The sequence below is a fragment of the Paramisgurnus dabryanus genome, chromosome 20 (genome assembly GCF_030506205.2).
Source record: "Paramisgurnus dabryanus chromosome 20, PD_genome_1.1, whole genome shotgun sequence".
Lineage (NCBI taxonomy): Eukaryota > Metazoa > Chordata > Actinopteri > Cypriniformes > Cobitidae > Paramisgurnus > Paramisgurnus dabryanus.
This window is the reverse complement of record NC_133356.1, coordinates 21,219,109-21,241,906: the sequence shown is the minus strand read 5'-3', so window position 1 is coordinate 21,241,906 and position 22,798 is coordinate 21,219,109. Positions and strand designations below refer to the sequence as shown.

At 39.7% G+C, this 22,798-nt stretch overlaps 1 protein-coding gene across 1 annotated transcript in view; it reads right to left on the bottom strand.

Moving 5' to 3' along the window:
* lrpprc (leucine-rich pentatricopeptide repeat containing) overlaps positions 1–22,798 on the bottom strand; it is a 47,317-nt gene that overhangs the window by 3,981 nt on the left and 20,538 nt on the right. Inside the window, exons 23-36 of the mRNA XM_065296984.1 lie at positions 21,708–21,915; positions 16,940–17,064; positions 13,292–13,398; positions 8,466–8,534; positions 8,262–8,352; positions 8,031–8,173; positions 7,486–7,663; positions 7,183–7,309; positions 5,415–5,503; positions 5,096–5,297; positions 3,526–3,659; positions 3,217–3,332; positions 527–601; positions 10–94 (exon numbers count right to left, since the gene is read on the bottom strand). Of these exons, the coding sequence (XP_065153056.1) occupies positions 10–94; positions 527–601; positions 3,217–3,332; positions 3,526–3,659; positions 5,096–5,297; positions 5,415–5,503; positions 7,183–7,309; positions 7,486–7,663; positions 8,031–8,173; positions 8,262–8,352; positions 8,466–8,534; positions 13,292–13,398; positions 16,940–17,064; positions 21,708–21,915 (1,749 nt within the window). The remainder of the gene's footprint in view (positions 1–9; positions 95–526; positions 602–3,216; positions 3,333–3,525; positions 3,660–5,095; positions 5,298–5,414; positions 5,504–7,182; positions 7,310–7,485; positions 7,664–8,030; positions 8,174–8,261; positions 8,353–8,465; positions 8,535–13,291; positions 13,399–16,939; positions 17,065–21,707; positions 21,916–22,798) is intronic.

Below are 22,798 nucleotides of genomic sequence, written 5' to 3'. Positions count from 1 at the left end.
AGGTCTTACCATAGCACTTTACCAGATACGAATAGACGTTTTCCTTTTCTGTGAAGTCAGGAATCAACTCTGATAGAGTTTTGATTTTAGCAGCCTGCACAACAAAAAACAACATCATTTATTTCATATACATTACAGTATCCCGGAGAGTCTTGATCTAGATGCATACCTTTATTTTTAGACGTTTTACCGTTACTCGACATGACCGTACATTTACATATGGAGAGTTCAGATGCAAAACCCTGCATATAACATGCATATAACATGCTTTCTTGCATTTTTATCAGACTGTATAAAAATTGATTCTGCCTAAAAACAGTATTGCTGAATGACCTGAAGCTGGGATCAAGTGAATTTAAGGTAAAAGTGTTTGACAAACGTCTCTTATAGCCAAACTGACATACAAAATGGTTACATTTGATCAGTTTGTGGGTTCCCTGTAAATGAAACCAATGCCTGCAGGGTCTGACCAAATGCACACATTTAATAAAAATGTAAAAAGTACGAAAAGCAGAATAAACTTGACCTGTCCTGGACGTTGAGCGGCTCGTAGCATAAATGTGAATATGACGTCCTTCTGTTCGGTGACGGCAGCACAACGCTAAAAAAAAGCACAACACAAATATTTTTGACATGCACACCATCTACATTTGTGCAAAGCATAACCCTTGGTACAAAAACAATTAGTTTCATTTTGTATACCCGCACAGGCAGAGGGGAGCGTATAGAGGTGTGTATAACAGTTTTTAAATGTATTCATCTTCCATTACATCCTCTAGCACTCAGCGCACTGCTCTAAAGTTGAGGGTTAATTATACAGCTAATAAGGGAGTCAAGCAACCAACCACTTATTTCTTTATGAAAATTAAAATGTACAGTGCCCGCCCAATCTAAAGTATAATTATCTACACTTAGCCATATGAAGGCTTTGAATCAAACCAGTATTCCTCTAAGCTTTTAAGCACCGGTGTGCAATTTTCAGTCTTTGATCAGGAATCCGTGGATGATATGCGGCAGGGAGAATAAACTTTAAAACACAAACGCTCTCTGATATGCCAAACTACCTGAAGCAGCCGTGTGTGAATAGAGAGGTTAGCATGTGTAAAGCAGTAAGGATGCTTGAAGATCATCTTTTCAACAAGCATTGAAAAATGACGGCAGGCACTAAACATGATGTGTGATAGTACATACACTATTATAATGGCCTAAAGAACTCAAAATAATGATATCATCACTGTATCTATTTTAATATATATATAAAAAATATTAACACTAAATAATTTATCTTTAGTACTTATGTTTTACTTGTATTTTCGTGAAACCGTGTATTTTATGCTATAATATGCACTTGACGTCACAGCTGACATCACAAATATAGCCAATAGAGATAAACTTGTATTAAAGCAGAGAGTTAGTTTGGTTACAGTAAGTGAGTTTGAAACACTTAAATCTGTTTAGCAGGATAACATCTGCTGTCATTTCCGCCTGTGTTTCTTTTCGAAACTGTGGCGCTGCCCTGTGCCTTCTCTGGGTTCAGCAGCAATGAGGTCAAATTACAAGCCAGTCGGAAACGATGCGCGTCTCTCTTGCATCTGCTGAAAAAAGCCAAGGGGCCTGGGAGGCTTTTAACAGGCGACTGAATTAAAATGGACCAAATCATTGTTGAGCAGAGGGCCCACAGGACAATAACCTGAGCTATTAAAAACTGCACAAGACATTTAGCTTTACTTATGAAAGCTCATTCAATCAGATATTTACCTGACAAATACAATCAAACAGAAGACGCTAGATATTAATATGGTCATCCGATATTTAACATTCCATCTCGAGGACGCGCTCGGCTTGCTATTTTCACATCTCCAAGGATTGTATGGCTAAATGTAGTGGTAGCCTAATGTACCGATTATGTTCCTCAGCTTGCTAAAGTGCTTTTAGGAGGAAGGAGCACTTACTTAAGAGTATCAAAACATGTAAAATGACTTAATGATTAAAACATGAGACCGCAAAAGAGCAAAGATCACTTGTGAAGAAATTGTAGAAGAAAGGTCAGATAAACGAAAGAAAACATATTGGGCTTCAATCCATGGTTTGGATTTAATCTAATTTTGAGATTAGGAGCTTTTAAATTTGATTTTCCTCTTTGATTTCAATATTTGACATGGCTATACTCTGTCATTATTAAGGGGGGAATTTCATAAGACTTTTTTAAAATGTCAAATAAATCTTTGGTGTCCCCAGAGTACGTATGGGAAGTTTTTAGCTCAAAATAGAATTTATTATAACATGTTAAAATTTCCACTTTGTGGGTGTGAGCAAAAATGTGCCGTTTTGGGTGTGTCCTTTTAAATGCAAATGAGCTGATCTCTGCACTAAATGGCTGTGCCTTGGCTGAATAATGCCGATTAAGGGCGGTATTATCCCCTTCTGACATCACAAGGGGAGCTTAATTTCAAATTCACATGCTTACAGAGAATGGTTTACAAAACTAAGTTAATGGGTTGATCTTTTTCACATTTTCTAGGTTGATACAAGCACTGGGGACCCAATTATGGCACTTAAACATGGAAAAAGTCAGATTTTCATGATATGTCCTCTTTAAAGGTGACATAGAATGATTGAATGGGGTATTTATCCTTGTTCTGTGATGTGACACAGTGATGTGATGTGAATTTTTTTGTTTGGGTCTGGAATGCCTTAGAAGCTTCCTAAAAACCTCTCTCAGATAGCTCTATTAGGGTGGAGGATTTTAAACAAGTGGTTTTGCACCTATTTGGCTCCCCTACTGGCTTAACTTGCAATCTCATTACTGATTGGCCGACTTTGCTGCCACTCAAAAAATTTAGCCAATTATTTTAAAGTGGAGGGGCAGTGAAATGCCTGTGATGTCATAAGCATCAGTTTTTCAGATTGGGCTGTTTTTTGGCTGACATTTCTAAAAGAGGAATTTCGATGAGACTGAGATGTTTAGCATGTTTAGCACTTTTTGTATGTTTGTGAATGCGGGTAGACTACCATAGAAAACAGCTGGGATTTCACAGGCAGGGTCACAAATTTGGACAGAATGAATCCAGAAAATGTTCATATTTGACCCAACCATGAGTTGAAACAACCCAGCATGTAGTTTCAGGACTCAAATTAGATTTAGCAATTGAGCAAGGTCACAGTGTCCTTTCAGAGTTTTCATGCATATCTCGGTTCATGACTAAAAGATGTTACCTGCAAGAGAAACTTGGCCTCGTCTGTCCTGCCCGTGTCCAAATACATTATGAAGAGGTCTGTAGCAGCCCTGTATGAGGCGAAGTGATTGCAGAGCCTTTCGGCCATGGCACTCACTGTGTGCAGAAAGAGATGTCAATCAATCGGGTGCTTACACGGTCATTACTACATTATAACACATCAGTGCCTGACATAATGTTTCCCTTATCCAGAAACTTCAAACAAAGGCTTGAAGTCAGTTACTGTAAAGAATACCCGGTATGAAGCGATTGAAGCAATGTGCATGAGAAGGTAAAGTTTGGGTCTTACGTTTATCCAGCGCAGCTTCATTGTTGGCCTCTAAAACTTTACGGAAGACGAAGGAAATGCTGGGATTCGGACCGGCATCTGTGTTTTGGGTGTACACAGACTCCAATAGCTCCACGGCACCGTCAATGTTTCCACTATAAGATGGAGAAAAGATAGGGCAAAACTGAATATTATGTATACATTTTTTTTTATTTCCACTGTTTATATTTCATGCTAGAAATGAATAAAAACCACCCACTCCATATAAAATAAAACTTCAGCCCTGGCAAACAACATCCCAGTGGGAGTTTCATACAGTACAGACAAGCACCACACAATGTCAAGTTTGTAAAAATACAACTCAAATGTATTCACTCCATTTCTGTGTCCTCTCTCTTCCTTGACCTTCATTTACAGAAACACCAAGTGCATAAAACTTTCATCGTCCACATTAATATTCCTGGCCCAGCCACTGATTGTCATTCCCTGCCATTCCCAAAGTCCTAAGACAGCGGAAGAGCATAGTGTTCCTCGCGGCTGGGTGGGCAGCTTTCCTATTTGCCCATTCTCATCCTGTCAGGGTGAACTCTGACCCCCGGGCCACCTAAGCAACAGTGACACGAGCGCTGTGCGCGACTGAGCCAAGCTGACTGGTTAAGAGGCGAGACGGGGTTCTGGAACCCAAGCGTCACATTAGTGTGGCCCATGGTAAATTATTCAGACTGCATAGTCATGGCCATCACTGCACATTGAGGCTGTTAGTAATAATGGGAGGGGGAAGGTATGATGAAAAAATAAATAGATGAAGGTGTGAGAACAGGCCGGACAAGTGGGTGGTTGAAAGACATTATTTGTTGAACCAAATGTTTCAAACATTTGAGGACACCAATTTCATTTCTTGGTAAAAAAACTTAAGGTTACATTGCATGGTATTTACAGAAACATTGTTAATGCTTATTTCATTTGCGACTACACAAAAATAACCAATGCATGTTTGGACAAAAAGCATCTAATCTCATGCTGACAGACATTGTACTGGTTCTCCTTTGTTAGAAAGATTAGGGATGCAGGTCAGGGTTTCTGAGATAACACTACAGTTTTAATCAAGTGTTTACCGTGGTCAATCATAATCTTAACATTTATGTTAGCTCCGCCCTCCAGCCGTCAGGTGTATGTTGACCATTTTTGAATGGAGACACACAAATTCATTTAAATCGTTTTAGAATTGTTTTTTTAGTATTTTGTATTAGATTTTATTGTTTTTGGAGCATTTTATTTATTTATGAAACCTGAAATATGTACATTGTCCTATGTGGTGTATGTTCTTGGATGCCAACGGGTACAAATAAAGTAACCAACAAACCATGAATGCTCGTATTGTGGGCTCTCAAATGTTTGAAGAAATCATTACAACATGATTCCCATGTAGTTTTGGGGGGATGCTCGAGCATTGCTAGATGTTTGCGTATTGTGCCAAGTCAAAATAGGCCACCTAAAGTAGTATCTCTTTCAAGTGTGTGTATACATTAGGGTTCTTACTGTCTACCAATAGAAAGTAATTGCATGAGGTGGATGCAAACAATTTACTTACTTTTTGATGTGAGATAAAGCGGTATTGTTGACAAACAACATGCTGGATAACTTGATGGAGCCTAAGGTATTAATCATGGCTTCCACTTCTTTGATCCCCTGTGCGTTTCCTTCACTCCCGAGACCCTGGACCAGTCGAGTGATGGCCAACTGACTGGGCACCTGATCAGACTGTAACATCCCCTTAAGAGTCTCTAAAGCATCTGTGTGGATAGAGAGAGACTTTGAGGACAGGTTTATAATGCACACGTTCACATTATCAATACCTAAACTGTGAGAACTGAAACAGTTTTACTATTTCACATCTGGGATCTACTCACCTCGCGTCTGGGATCTTTTCACCTGAGTGACGATAAGGAGGTTGCTGGCCATGTCGCTTAATTTAAAATCAGGGATGTGATTGGTGGCACTGGGAAAGCAAAAATGGGTATTGGCTGAATTTTAGCAAGTCAAAAAGTGTTATTTGCAGCATATACCATTTTATTACAGTCCAACTGAAAAATGTGTGCACCAGATTGACTCTCCTCTGCCCTCTTGCTAAACTCTGGACCTTATTTCATCATTCCATCACTTAAACCTTGAAGTCCTTATTATCCTCACTGGCCGGATTAATCCGTCCGCCCAATCGAGCAACATCCGAGCTCCTTATCGCCACGGCGACCGTCCAACAGCTGCTCTTGAAGCAAAATGGTTCAGCAACCAGAGTCGCAGTCATATCCTAAGAAAATCCTTATGTGCTTCTCTTTATTTTTATCTGGCTCTCTAACTGCAGGACAAGAACAACTCTCTCCTTAATTCCCAATGCACTAATCTCTATTTAAAACATCCAACAAACCCAAACATCTGCCCGTAGACCACCACACACACACACACCTCATCACCGCATCAATAAACCGATCATAATAATATTACATTTAAAGAGTGCATTAGTGTTTCCTGCTTAATGACCAGAAACATGGCATAGAGAAATCTATGTCTAAATTTCGAAATATACCAAATAAGCATAAAGTTGCTTTTGGAGCAACACAAGCATGAACAGGGTCTGTTAAACACCTACTGCGTGGGTACAGAGATGTTTATGAACGCCTTCTGATGGCATAAGCAAGATTAAAGGGTCGCTGACTTCCTTTTATGAGGACACATCATCAGAAGTACTTTATAATGCAACCAAGTAAAGCCTCAGAGCTTTATGGTTAAAGATCTATTACTTATTGACAAAAGACTATAATTTCTGCATCTTGTTGCAGTCTTCTGAGAACTCAAAGATTATCTGGCAGCATTGAAAGGGCTTAATTATTAAGACCGCTCACTTTGCATGAATGTACGTGCTCCATCAAAAAGCTTGGTGGAAATTATTTGTTTTAAATCTAGAATTTTCTGATTCTGCTAAAAAGCATTCCCTTAAAGGGACACTCCGCTTTTTTTGAAAATATGTTAATTTTCCGGCTACCCTAGAGTCCGGCTACATTTGATTTTTTCTGTTTTGGATTCCATTCAGCCAATCTCTGGGTCTGGCGGTACCACTTTTAGCGTAGCTTAGCATAATCCATTGAATCTGATTAGACCATTAGCATCGCACAAAAAAATTATCGAATAGTTTCGATATTTGCCCATTCTTTTCTGTAGTTACATTGTGTACTAAGACTGAAAGAAAATTAAAAGTTGCGATTTTCTAGGCAGATATGGCTATGAACTATACTCTCATTCTGGCGTAATAATTAAGGACTTTGCTGCTGTAACATGGCTGCAGCAGGCGTATTGATATTACGCACTGCATAAAAATAGTCCCCTTGGTTACATACAATTGCAGGGGACTATTTCAGGTGCTGCATAATATCACTGCGCCGCATGCAGTCATGTCAAGTTTTAAATAGGAAAAATATCAAAACTCTTTGGTTATTTCTTAGCGCGATGCTAATGGTCTAATCAGATTCAATGGATTGTGCTAAACTATGCTAAAAGTGGGATTCCAAAATGGTAAAAGTCAAATGTTTAACTCTCGGGGAGCTGGAAAATGAGCATATTTTCAAAAAAAGTGAAGGGTTCCTTTAAAACCTGCAATATTGTAACCCTCATACACAGACTCACATGTTTTGAACAGCTTTGGCATCCTCAATGTTTCCACTGGCCAGCAGGGCTTTGATGAGGGCATCATATGGAGCAGGAGTGAAAACAATGCCCCTGCTTTCTGCCTCCCTCAAAACATCACAGGCCTCTAAAGATTAGAGAACAGGGGTTTAATAGTACACACATTATCCAGGATTGATCACTACAGTTTATTAGCATGCTTTTATTCAATTCAATGACTCCATTGTCATTCATGAAAGGTCGGGTTCATGCAAGATTTTCATGTTTGTAGGAGAAATGAGTAAAAATAAAAATAAATCTAACCTTGAACTTTTTCCCTCTTACAGAGAGAAAGAATTTTGAGTCTGTAGTCATCAGCAGTGGCCTCTTTGGGGGAAGAGGTGGTGGTCCTCCTGCGAGGTGAGGTCTGAGGCATAGAACTGAATTTGACCTCTTTCTCCATCAGCATCTCAGGCTGACCCTTAACCTCCTCAAACCACAACTACACAAAAAAACACTCAGCTCAGTCGGAGAATAAAAAACTTATGCAAAATACTAAACCAAGTGGGATCCGCAAACAAATTTGCATTTACAGTACACAAATGATTTCAGCATACAAGATGATCCAAAGCAGCAGATTTCTTTTGGGTACGAGTGATGCCCTGCTATGCTGGGGCGTCCAATACTGCACTGCTAAGAGTAAATGCAGCTAGATGCAACCAAATGTGTAATCTTTTTAATTTAGGACCTTCACAAGCTTCATCTAGTTTATCCGCTATGATGCAATAAGGAGATTTGGAGGAAACGAGATACAGAAGGATTTTACAAACTCACACTTTTAGTCACACTTAAGATGTTTGGTTCTTTACCTCAGGAACCTCAAAGGGCACCTCCTGGTTATTGCTTTTAAGGATATCAGCGAGCAAACGCAGGGTCCTCTCTCTTGGAATCATATTCTCCTCCTGCATTTTAGTCCAGGCTGCTTCAGCCTTACGCCAGTCATTGGTTTCCTCTGACAGGAGAGAGAGAGAAAATGTCAGTATATGGTCATTACACTCACCCATTACTTTTAACCCCAGCTCCCAACACACAAAACTTACTGCACAGTCGGAACAAATAGTGGTACATATCGTCTCTATCACACTCGAACAGCTTGACAGTCATGTCCACCAAGTTCTCAAGGGGCTCCATCTGTGAACAGAAAGATTCATACAGTGATATATAATCTATTGATCGAGAGAGAGAAAGAGAGAGAGAGAGAAAGAGAAAGAGAGAGAGAGAAAGAGAGAGAGAGAGACACTCACCTGTTGGGCTGAGATACATTTCTCTGCAAACCACTGCAGACGGGCTGGTCGTGCCCTTAGTCCAGGAGTCTACAAAAAAGAAAATTTATGATATCAACAAATCAGGTTCACTTAATGACTCCGGTTTGCCTACACTGAATAAAATTCATTGTACACAATTTTTTATCTTTTTGACGACTCGCATACAAGCTTATATTTGTTTGGTTCTCTCTTCTCTAGTTCAGGGGTTTTTAAACTGTATGATGCCAAGGACCCCAAAATATGATAAACCTTTTGTGAGTTATTCCTTATTCCATTAACACAGTAAAACACATTAATGAAGTAAACAACGTCCAAAGCAGTGTATTTTTCATTGTATTTAATTTTAACTGTAAAAAAAGGATAGGCAACATTATGCCAGGATGAAATGTGGGAAAAACTATTTTGACAATTACCACAAGCCTATGCATAATGAAAGCGATGCGGTGCGACACGCCTGCGTCCGCGAAATGTGAACCGCCCCTAAGGCTCACCGAAAGAAAAAGCTTATCTCCACATCAGCACCCGATGTGTGTCATCAACGGCCGCGTGACAGTGACCAGCGTAGTGCAAGCCTAGGGTTCGGTTCGGTGGAAAAAAAATCTAGGATTCGGCCAAACCCTGTCACAAAGCCCAGTATTCGGCCGAATCCTGGATTCGGTGCATCCCTATAATATATATAATAATATTTAATTGGCTACACTTAAAAGTAATGCTGGAAGAGATACATTTTCAATTAAAACGTATTTGTCTTGCAGCAATTTAGACAAATAATCTTGTTTCATAGCAGCTTTACAAGAAATCCTGGTTTATAAACCCTAAATACGTGAGATAAAGGGGACTGTAATAAGAAAATCCCTAAAAAAAAAAATATATATATATAAATGATTCTGCAATGTATGTAGCAAAAAATGAGAGATAGACACCAAATTAATACATTTTGAAAATTTTCTTTGAAATTTATTGGGGACCCCCTAGAACCTCCTGGAGGCCCCCTGGGTGTCCCTTGACCTCAGTTTAAAAAACCTCAGCTCTAGATCATACCAGCACATCCAAAAAAAGTATGTTCTTGTGAATCGGTTTAAAATCAGTCCTCAAGCCTAATCTTCTTAGTAAATACGACAGAATAAACGGCTACACAGTCTTGGTCTTTTTTGTTCTATTGCTATAAATGTAGCAGCAGCCCTTCTGCCTGATGGGTAAAGCCCCGCGGGGAAAATCTTTTCTTAAGTAAATCCAGGATGATGAGCACCCGCCCCTAAAATCTTCCTTAATATGCGAACAAATCACCACACACTTTCACATCCATCTGCCCAGTCTTACTGCCAATATCCAAAAGAACATCTAGGTCAGATGATTACAAAAATCTGGTGTCTACAGGACTCTCTGGTGTCAAGCAGAGATTCAGTGTGGTGACTTTAAAAACAAGAGTATCATGCATCATCAATTCATGCCGAAAAAAATCCTTTAAACTACTATAAGGACATTTTGCGGACATGCTTTATTGCTGGTTAAGTATGAAAATGGTGCATTTGTCTTCAAAAAGTTTCAAAAGCTCCTAATGCATTCAGACCTTCATTAAACAAACCCCTCAACACACTAAAGATCTAATAATCCATCATTCTCTCAAACACAGATCACACACTCAGAAACACTTACACACGGTGTGATGACCATTTTAATCACACCAAAACCTTAACCAGCATTTCACTTAATTACCCACCATTATTAATAATCTGACAATAACCTGACCAGCACTCCATCGCTGCACTTAAAGTTTCTATTAGAGAGCTCAGTGTCTGCTAATGCTACTTAGATATCAGTGTTTTTAATTATCAGGCGCTGCATGAAAGAGGCAAACGCTCCACAGAATGAGAGGGGTGTTTGGCCTTCCTGTCAAGCATTAGGACACTCAATGAGCCATCATTAAACAGCAACTTTTAGAGAGAACTTTAATAGGAACTTTAGGTGTTTCACCCTGCCTGTCTTTTTTGTGATTTACTGTTTTCTACATAAAATCATCCTAAATAATGTATAGAACATTTAGTGAAAATATAACTTTGATATTTTTAATATTAATTGAATTCAATGACTGAAATCAAACTTTGCTCCAAATCTCATAATTTGATTATAAGACTTTAGCCCTGGTTTTTACAAGAGAGGGTCACATACAGTTATCAACCAATACAGGTTTTTTCAAACACTGAAGACCAAAAGAGTGCCACAGAGATAATGCATTTTTGTAGGCCAACCCCAGAAGTTAGCAGGGCACTGGTTCCCTCGCTATAAAGCCTATTTATTTATCCCATAGACTTTTGGATTACCACAAAAAATAAACTCTGTGTTTAACAAAAGTTTATGAAACACGTTTTGTCCAACAAGATAATCTTCACAGATGAACACAACTTTTGTGAATTTTGAAGTCTAAATCTGTTTACTAAAAATAAACTAAAGTGTAAGTGTCTAGCCTGGCTAACACCAGAGGTCTGGGAACCCTATGCTCATTTTCTCGTATTTGAGGCGTGGTTCACGACACGTTATTTTTTGCGATAATCTAAAAGCCTATGGTTCCCTTGCCAAATTATTTTTCCCAGTGTCCCGCTAGTTTCAGGGGTTGGCCAACAAAAAAACATCAACCCTGTGGCACTCTAAATGGAGACATCAGGGAAGCTGTTGCCCTATTCGGAAGGGATTAGATTTACTAATATAATATATAAATTTACCACAGGATTTCTGTATTATTGATGGTCAATTCGCACAGGATTAGAAATCTCGATTACGCAGTGCGTCACCTCCTTCTTCATTATTTGCACATTATGTTGCAAAAACTCAAAATTGGACTAGGGAGGAAACACTACATTTTATTTTGGCTTTTGGAGAACATCAGTTTCAGAAACCGTTCCACGCCTTGGAGAAGTTATTTTGACCTTTTTTTAAAGGTCTGTATGCAGAAACTATGCTTCTTAAGAGCTTCCATATTTGAATTTTTTTATAAAAATGAGCAAAATTACAGGAAATGACACAATTTACATGTATATTTTTACAGCTGGTCTATTCGCATGGGATTAGTATTACCTGAGGTAATTTCTCCATACCTTTTTACACAAGGCAAAAGTCGTCGTAATCTGCCGTTTACTGCCATTGTCTGTAATGATTACTGACATGGAGCATTCAGACAGGACTAAAATCACAGAGAAGCTTTACCCCACCTCTCTATGTAAAACTAATCCTGTCCGAATAGTACTTAATACATATATCATCTTATGGCCTCTTTTGATAGTCAAGACGAGGACTGGAATTATTAAGACTAAAAAAACATCAATATAAAGCAAACAATAGGGATTTTAACTTTTATTGTTTTGAGAGGTTTAGGATATTTGGAAAGTCAAAGCTTCTCAGATGACTGAAGCCCGAGTAGACTTTTGATAAGTTATCGGCAAACTTATTCCCCCAAGGGAATCGCTATGATCTGGAATACAGAACATGATAAATGGAGGCAAATGGCAGATCAAGACAATTTCCCCTCTCTTGGGAAATAGTCTTGTTAAAAAGCTCCTGACTGATGGACCCTTAAAAGCCAAGGCCGGGCTTATTTTTCAGCCATACGGACAATAACGCACAACAGGATTAGCAAAAATGATGGTCTAAAATACCCACAAATCAGGAAATTCGAAAGAGCAAACAACAAGAAAACGCAAAACAGCATCTCTCTCACACTCACACACACGCTCTGTATGATAAACCAGCTGATGCTCGACTATGCCTGAAGTTTTTTATCGTTCTCCCACGCTGCATTACTGAGGGAGTTGGCTGGTGTTGTATTAGAACGGTTGGTTAATTGAACATTTGAATAGCTTTGTCAGAGCCGTTTCACAGTGAAAGGCCAGACCCCTGAGACGATGTCCACTGAAAGAACACAGCCTAAACAAATCCCCTAAAGACCCATCCTGGATGAGGAGCGCAAAACACGTCAAGCGTATCTAAATCAGTTAGGTCCCGAGCAGTACAGACTTATGTGGGGATGGAGAGCCGCTCAGCATCTCCAGACAATTAAATACATCTACACATGCATCTAAAATCCATCAGGGTTTCTTCGGTCTGAAAGACTTTACAGTACAGAAACAAGATGAGAAGTTTTGCGTATAATCTATAGAAAATTTTAACTAGAGCACATGTCACAGCACGGAAATTATATTAGGTTTATAATAGAATATTTCAAATATAAATATTATATTGCATTTAAGATGTTGACATTACATTTAAGTTTTAAAAGACAATTTAAAAAGTAGCAGATAAATTAATTCTGACAAATAAATAATTTATATGTTTACTCCACAAATATTTGACTGTTTTTTGCATTGCAAGATGTCACACTAAAGCTCTAAAGGCCAAAAATATAAAATCACAATATGATTCAGGCATTTCAGTTTTACAAAGATAACTTTCGCTTTTCATTTGTCACCATTCTCTGCTATCAATTGAGAAACGTTTTATCGTGCTAAAACATTGTAATAACATTTAATGACAATAAAAGCAATTGGCACGGGGGCAGCGATTCACCATAAAGACAAAAACAAATCACAATACTAAAATTTTTTAGTAAGGTGCCTTTCAAAGTCTAGTGTTCTTTGCAGCAGCCATTATCTCTCACACATTCATCCAATGAAAATTCGCTGTACCTATTGTCTTGCATGAATGGCATTAGTTGGGTTTGGAGCCCTTCTAATTTAAATGTTGAAATATCAGTGTGGTAGTAATTAAGTCTGTTAAATAGCTGTGTGGTTTGAACACAATAACAGCAGTCCCACCTCAATGATTTTGCGAGCCTCCTTGTAGCGGCCCGTCTGCAGGAACGCAAAGTAAAGGTCGTAGAGCATCATCATCTCACCTCGCTCCTGGCTCAAAAACTCCATGACTGTTCAACAAAGAAATAGAGAGAGATAGAAGTTTCACTTTTATTACATCTGAAGACATCAAATTCATGTTTTCAAATCTTTACAATATTTGGTGTTTTAATAAAATGGATAAACTCATTGAGCTGAAGAAGCAATAAAATATATGGTTGTTTTTAGCTTTTATACCCAATTCAAAGTCTTAATGAAAGTAAACAAGACACTCAAAATATTTTTGTAATTTTAAATGAGTTTGTCATGGCATATGCACCTTGTCTCATAAAGTGCTGAGGGTCGCCAGGGTTGTAAAGTGGCCCTCCACTATTGAGGTCTCACTGCCTTAACACTTCAAATCCACCCACTCCCAACCCCTGAAACACTTAACTGCTCTACTGACCCACCAAAGACTGAGACTATTGAAACCACCATCATCTAGTTTTCGTACATGACCTGTGGCTGGCACTCATAAAAGCTCAGATCTCATACATATACAACAAGATTGTGCGCTCCTGTTACTATGAATATGGGACAATGCAACGCTCAATATGGCAGTGTTTTTTTGTGATTGTTGCCGGCAAAAATCCTTGATTTTGCGGTAAGTTTTCTTAAAAAATGCGATGGAATATGCGGGATATTTATGCAATTTAAAGGGACACAAGGCAGCATTTTTATGTTAATAAATCATCTTCGTATGTCGGTATATGGTTAAATGACTCATTACGAAGACTCTCTCGATCACCTAGGGGTGTGACGGTCATTATATAACCGTGAGACCAACGGTTATAGTTGAACACAGTCATTAGAACTCTATAACCGCCAAAACCGTGTTATTAAAATAAAATTAAATTATTAAAACATTTTTTATCATAAAGAATTTTTAAATACTAATTAAAAACAATTGTTAACAGTCTGTGTTATACGCCCCCTCACGTTCTCACGCAGTGAAAAATACAGAGCGGAGCAGACACTGACAATGCACTGACATACAGGACAGACCAGGTTACTTTTCGGTTACTTTTGAGATTTAACATATTAAACAAAGTCTCACCTTTCAAATCATCTCTTCCTTCTAGTTAATTTATAGCATCAAATAAACATGAATGACCATGAGAAGGAATGTTGTTTTAACCGCGGAAAGGCGTCAGTACACTCCGCTTTTCAAGTTCAAATCCTCCCATGCTAATCTACTAACTCTCTTGAACGCACATTCACTGCTAGTTGTCTTGCTGTTAATTTTAAAGAAACGTAGAGCAAGTAGCTAATCAGTGTCTAGTTTATTCAAACGCCAGGTGAGCACTGTGCAGCGCGTCTGCGGAGAGTGTTTGCTGCGCGTGGCCATTGTGCTTTTACACCGGCTGCGTTTAATAACAATCTCAAGTTCATATTACTTTCTTTTACCTGCGCTTTTTTTTTAACAAAACCTCTTCAATACGCTTTTAATCCACATTGTTTTCGTGCTGTTCTGGTCCGTGTAATGACAGATAGACTCAATTACAGACATAAAAAGCCCAATGCACAAATATGTTTCTCCGAAGATTATTAAAATAGATGATAGATAGAGGATTAATTTATGCTGGGCAGAGAGTGAGAGCGCAACCGTGTGTTTTTTGAAATATTTCATTGCTTTCTGTTAAATTGTTCAAAGTTATTACTGTTTAAAACACACTTGGTATCACATTCATGATTTTATGGTAAAATGACACTTTCCCGTCAATCCACGAGCATTTAAACGAGCAAAAAGCCCCCCACTGACGGTTATGTGACGAACCGTCACATTTGACTCCCGTCATAACCGTCATCACCAATTCTGAAACCGGCACACCCCTACGATCACCCCTAACGTCTGTAGGAAGAATAACCCACTTGCAAGTTCGCTGTATCCGACCCGGTGTCCTTCAGTCTCACAAAGTCTCAGATATCGCGAGAAGCAGGATCACTTTACTGCAAACAACACAAGAGGCAGGCGAGCGAAACACGGCTAGCGATTGTTGCAAATGGCAGAGCCGGGGAAGAAGCATCGAAAACCCTTTACAGAAGAAGATTCCAAGGAAAGAAAAAGAGCAAAAGAGCTTCAGACCTAAAATATATATTAGGGTGACCATACGTGTCATTCTTCCCGGACGCGTCCTGGCCAGGATTTCAGGTGCATCTTCCGGAAGTCATATTTGTCGACCGCATACGTCAAAGAGGATTATTATTATTATTATGGAAAAGCAACAGTTACATTTTAAGGTAAGAATGAAACTACGATTGCATGTCTTATGTTTTTAACTGAGTGGCGTATGCTGTCAACAAATACGACCTCCGGAAGACGCACCGAAACCCCGACCAGGACGTGCCCGGAAAGAACGGCACGCATATATGTATATATATATATATATATATATATATATATAGATAGATAGATAGACGGATAGATGGATAGATAGATGTAGAAGGATAATATTTGTCTAAAGTTATATTAGTAAGGTCTATAAGTTCATCTGGACGAATGACGTTTTCCCTTTGCTTGTCTATATATATTTATTTATTTATAATTATATTATTCTCATGCCCACTCTCCCAATAAAAAACAAAACACTAAAGCAGTAGTTTGCCTCGTTCGTATCGGTTGTTCACGGTAAAAATACTATTATGCATGACAACACAATAAAAAAAAATCTGTTGGAAAGGAAATATTACTTACCTAACTTAGGTAGGCATAACTGGATTGGAAATAAGCTGATAAATTGTCTTGGAAGGGGGGAGGAACAACAGTTCGTTTTTACGACAGTGTGTTTGAAAGCATTTACTTCCAGACCCTAGGGGGAGCTCGTAGAGAAATAATACGCCGACTTGCCTGGTTTCCCTTTAATGCAATGAAATTGCGTGAACTTGGAAAAACTGCGGGGACTTGCAAAAACTGTTTTCAGCTTTTGCAGCTTTTCAATGATGTTCACGTCACATAATCACGTCACTTCATAACATTCCCATGGCAACAGGGGACATGGCTGTGCATGTGTGACTTAAATGCAACATTTTCAACTTTCTGCTAAGATAGATGTTATTTTTGCTACGAAAATGCGGGGATTATGTAATCATGCAAGCTCTGCATATTTTGCGCACGGAAATCTGCAATTTATGCTGCGAACGTGCGGCGTATTTGAAAAAAATGCATCCCTTGCAAAAATATGTGGAATTTTGATGATTATGCGTTAAATCATGCAAGCGCATTATCGTGTTTTTCTGGAGGAAGTGATATGACCGCTCTGATATAAGAAGTCCCACCTTAAGAAATTATCGATAAATGATTGGTTCTTTTAAGGTTTTTTTAGCACAATTTGAGCTTAGAATACTAAAATGATGGTACAGTTGATGTCGGGTTTAACTGTTAGTCAGAAATATGTTGTTTAATTGTAATATTTGCATGTGATTTTAGAGAGATCTGTCTTTCCCCATTTAAGTAGATATGACTGTAGTCTTGTTTGACTGAAAAACTGCCTGAAGGCCATGTAAAGATGTCCACCTAATGGTGCAACTTCCCCAAAGAGACTTTTGCACACGTGCATGTGTAAATGTACCCACCCTTTTGCAAAAGCTCAGCATCTCCCTTTTCCACCAGGCCGCAGATGAGGTCATGGATTTTGGGCATCTGATTGTACTGTTTATTGCACTCCACCGCAGCATCGAACGCACCTGCGTAATCCCCACTGAAGAAGAAGACACATTCAATTAACCCAAAATGCTCACAAATGATAAATGTTCATGACAATGTAGCACTGTCCCGTGTGGAGGAGTGACATGCTTCATTCAAGCTTGCTCCAGGGACTTCTTATGAGCCCTGCCTGAAGTACAGCACATACATCAAGAAATCCCTTAATTTATTCTTAAATCGATATTGTTTTGTTAAATTAAAGATTGATAACAAGAATCAATATTTTATTCCCAGTTACAAACCACTCTAAAACAATACCATAACAATATCCATTATTGCCCTTAAAGGTGAAGTATATAATCACTATATCACAAAAAATAATGCTGATGTTGTAACTAGACCAGTAAATAAACGAATCTCAGGTCAAGTTGCTTATTTAAATACACAAATACCATTAAGCAGGGAACGTGCAATAAAGATCTTTACATTCCGCAACGTCCTGTAGTTTTCGCATTCATCCACGGTCCCAGCAGCCTCGCCCCCGACTGGGTCTCTTGGCAGAATATGGCAACAAAATTAGATCTGCTCTCTACCCTCTCCCACACCTTTCATCCTCTCTACCTCCTTCTCTCTACCCCCTCTCTAACAAAGAGCTAAGCGCTGGTCTGACAGAGGGCTGACAGTGGAATAAAGCAAAAGAAGCAGACGAGAAAAACACCACTCCAATCACTCTATTGTGACTGCAGTGGCAGCCATCGAGTGATTGGGTAATTACCGTGCCAATCACACAGAGGTCAAAGCAGATAGGGCACCAGCAGGAGGGGCGGGCGTGGAAGGAAAGTGAACCGGTTGGGTTTTAACAGGTATAATTTCACTAGTGTTTTCAACCCCTGAGATTATACAGTCGGGCAGGGATATGTGCTTTAGAGAGAGGCGACCTTGAAAGTTGGGTTAAAGTGGGGCTTCGGAGGGGGTTCAGGGTGGGTAAGGGGGAGTTGGACAAAAAACAAGGCAGAACATGATGCCAGCGCTTAGGCAATCGCACTTAATTGGAATGAAGAGCGACAATATTAGTCATCAAGCGGCAGTCAAGAGTCAATTCGAACACATACTGGATGACTGCGCAATGCACTTGAAAAATTAGGACAGCATTTCATTGGATTAAGGCCCATAAAAAACAAGAGCAATACATCCGATTCCGTACTTATGTACTTATCCGTACACGTTTTAAATGCTTATATTTCTTTGGTCACCAAGTTAGACACAATGTTTATTTAATTCAGAAAAACAAGATTACATCTGGGTTAACCGGAACATTAGTTAATCCGGGTCTTGTAAAACCCAGAAGGGGTTAACCTTTATGATAATGACTAGATATATAGCTATACCTTACTTGAGTAGCTAAGTAGTAAATACAGAGAAGGCACCGCAACTATATAGGAAATTTGCACATTTTCATAACTGACCAATCAGAATCAAGTATTTCAGATGCGTAATAATTTCAGCAAAATTATCATGTCCGTGTTTGTGCGCTTTGGCATTAATAGGAAGTTTCTCAAATCCAACACTAGAAAAACCAAACCTGACAAAACTATTCAATCCGAGAATGCCACTTTAAAATTATGACACAGTTCTCCAAACCATAACTACCATAAATCCGGAAGACTTCTTCACAATTCCCATCAATATGAGATGAGTCACCCACAACTGCAATTACCCCACCCCTCCTTCAAAACCCAACCCTACATCCCCCCCACCCTCATCTAACTAAGCCCCCCAACCCAAAAATAAGAATTAAACATGTTGAAGGCTTCATAATTTCCCTGGATACAATTTAGCTGTCAGTGGCGCTCGGCCTTACTGCTACATATTCCTCTTAATGTCACTAACTTTGCATGTCAAGCACTTTCCAGCCAATTAAGTTGAAGGAGAATAAAAAAGCATGTGCGAGTGCTTTGCGTGAGGAACCTGAAGGATTAGACAAGAAAGCTAATTTCATCCACCCCTCTTCTGAACCCCCTCTTCCTCTGACAGTCTCCGTACATCCATGTACTCCCATCTCTTTTGTTACACAGATTCTGAGATTGGCACCATTAGAAAGTATATTTGTACTGTAGTTAGGGTCTTTTGGAGGTTTACGACCTGGAACTTGGTATGTTGGTATGCTTTATAGTATATTTTACCACGGGCCTGTTGAATGCTTTATTCTGATTGGCTGAGAAATGCATGGGTGTTGATTATTTTTCTCTAAACTGCACACCTAACCTTTTAAATGTCTTAAAAGTAGGTACCAGAGCGATGTTTGTGGTAACTGTGGTATAAGAGGAATAATTGACTCTGGTCCTTTGAATTATTAGAAAATAATGCACAATTTTGAAACTCCGCTTTGCGTCGTGCCACATTACCACCTTGGGTGTGCATTATTTTCGAATAATTCAACAGCCTGTCATCAATTATTCCTTAACTATATAGTGGGGTTTAAAAGTTTGAAACCACTTGTATATAGTATAGTTCCTAGCCATATCTGCCTAGAAAATCGCAGCTTTTAATTTTCTGTCGGCCTTAGTGCACGATGTAACTACAGAAGAGTCAAGTTTTAAATAGGAAAATTTTTGAAACTCTTTGGTTATTTTTTTAGTGCAATGCTAATGGTCTAATCAGATTCAATGGATTGTGCTAAACTATGCTAAAAGGGCTAGCGCCAGACCCAGAGATCAGCTGAATGGATTCCAAAACGGTAAGAATCAGATGTTTAGGGGAGCTGGAAAATGAGCCTATTTTCAACAAAAGTGGAATGTCCCTTTAAAACTCCCTGGTACAAATAGCAACAGTAATTAAATGTGGTCAATGGATTCAAACTTCATCAAATCTTTCCTGCAACCCATTTCACTCAAACATCTTGACCTAACGCCTGTAAGTGATGCAGTTTAAAATGAGAAAAGGTGTCATTATACCCAGACATCTGACAGCCTTCCACATCCCCACCCTCTGAAGAGTTACGATGTCCCTCCCATACGCCTTTCCACAAAAAAAGTTTCACCAATTCCCTTTGTTAGACTCATTAGAGATGGAGGATATAGATCGGGAGCAGCGGCTGCTGTTGTCGTGGAGACGAGCTGACGGCTGTCAGAGTTAATCCCATAGAGAAGTGTTCATTAAGTCATTACGCCTGACACGCTGACGAGACACTGACACACGACGCTTTGTCCTCTTTAGCGCAGCCCAGACCAAAGCAAAGACAGAGATGAGACAGACACGGCTAAGAGCAGGAAAGCAGAGTTAGATGACAAAAATGGGCTATAAGAAGTACAAGAATGAGAGTTTAGAGGGAAGCAATGAAATGTAGAGATTATATTGGAGAGATGTAAAGATTAGTCTCTCCAGATAGTATAAAGATTCAAACATTAAAGCATGGGATACACTGCACGATTTTTGTCTGTCGCAGACGAAAGATTGCCATCGTGAAACAATCGTCGGGATTTCTGTGATCGTGGCTCTTCATCGGTATTCAGCCGTCTTGCGACCAAAGATAGCCTACGATAATTTTCTCACAGTGTGTTTGCTGCTACGACCTGCATACTGGTATTTGTTTACCACTAGCGCATGCTGGTGATGTTTAATTATAATCATCAGGTTTGTGTGCTGTATTCTTCTTAGTGCCCCATAAAACTTCTTTTGCATAAAAATCCAAATCCAATTCCAATTGTTACCCCAAACTAAATTCATTATTTACATTACTTATCCTCAATATATATCTAGTATCCAAATATACCACAGAACATCCCAACTACAGTTGTCCGTATCCAAACAGGCCTGACTGCTGTTAGCTCTCAGCCCTGATTTCTTCTCCGCCGAGACGTGCGGTTGCCAGTCAGAGATTGCTTGTAAAGTAAACCGCTGCGGTTTATCAGAATCTCTGCTGAGAGCCGCTCTGATCTCCACATATCTGCTCCTTAATGAACCCGAGCTAAATTGGAAAGCTTATCGCGCGCAAGGCAGCAATTAAAGCCGGTGTGGTTGTGCCACTCGAGTGACAGGAAAACAAACAGTCGCTGTGAGGAACCCAAGAAGCCTGGTGTGTGTGTTGAATGTTACTCTATATCGGTGAAGGTGTGCTGCCAACCTCAATATCCCACAGCGGGGAGGGAGCAATGCACTTATACGGTGCACCGCATGGCCATGGCAAATCCAGCAATTAGCACGGAGTGCATAATTAACATGCAAATTAGTTCATCTGCTTAAAAGCGGCTCTAACAAATAGACCTGAACGAATGGGGGCGGGACAGAGGGACACAACTTGTGGAAGTTAATTCCTTTTTACCCTCATGCTGCATTTTTGCTATAAAGTAATGAAGGATTGGATAAACGGAACAGCAAAAAAGTTAACTTTTTTGATATTGACAGTTTCAAACTGAACTAGATGAATGTTTCACAATTATGCATTTGGCATACGCTTTTATCCTAAACGACTTAAAGTGCATTCGAGCTAAACATCGAGTATATGTATTCAAACCCATGACCTGTTGTTATTGCTATGCACTACAAACTGAGCTACAGGAACATTTACAAACAAAACTTAGAGATATCGTAGTACCTCATACTATTTATGTAAGATCTTCCTTTAAACCATAAAATGCTCTATACGTAAAGTCAGTCACAGGGCATCTTCAATTGTGAACATGATGTGGAGCATCTTACCTCTCCAGGAAGCAAGTGACGAGGGGCGCGCAGAGGTTATTGGATGGTTTGGCCAGGCCAAGGGAAAAGATGGTTTCCTGGAGACGTCGGACAGTAGTGGCATCTCCTTTCAAGGCAGCGGCGTTCATTGTGAGGGTTAGCAGATTAATGGTGCCGTCCCTTAATGGCACATCCTTCTCCTTCATCTCCTTCAGCATGTCCACAGCCTCTGCATGATATCACCAGACAGAAAGATCAGTGATGGTCTATTATCTTTCAATATGCAAGATTCAGATTTCACATTAACATGGAGGACAGCAGCAAATCTAGGTGGAAATAAGGTCCAATGCATTTACTGTAGGACTGGAGCAAGCCATAATGGGAGCCACAAATACATATCTATTACTTATTAAACGGTATTGAAGGAGTTTCATATTTGTTCTGGGCTCTTATTAGCTGCTTCAAATTTAGTCCAAGCCAAAAAATATCTTAGAAAGTTATGTTTTAGGACTAGATGGAACAATCCCCTAAATATAAGACCTGAGGTATAAGTGTTGACAATTCCTCCATCAGTAATTTCCCTGCTGTGATGGTGGCTGAATGGGCTGCGACTGGGGTTTTGCTTCATTGGGGTCATCAGGTGGGCACCCTCCTTCTCTGGTGTTTCGATGATAGGCCCACGACACCTCCAGAGGGCTCATCGGCACCGCCTGGCGTCCCAGGTGTGCCCCCCTCTGCTTTTACCCCTTACGTGCAACAGGTGTTATTCGGGGCCCAGCTGGAGTCTCCCCTTTTCATCCAAAGCCACCGACTTGCTTCTTCTGCTGCACCTGAAAGTGTTTTAATGGCTTGGCGTAGGATTTGGCCACGCACTCCCAATTCCTTAAGCAGCCTGATGGTTGACTTACCCACAAAGCCTCTGCAACCGACTTCGACTGGGCAAACCTTGGCTTTCCATCCACTTTGTTCAGCATCAGCTGCCAACTCAGTGTACTTTATACTCTTGCGTTCAAATGCCTCCTCTACAGCAGCCTCCCAGGGAACGGTAAGCTCTATGATGTACACGATATGGAGTGAGGGGGACCAGAGCACAAGGTCTGGTCTGAGGTTTG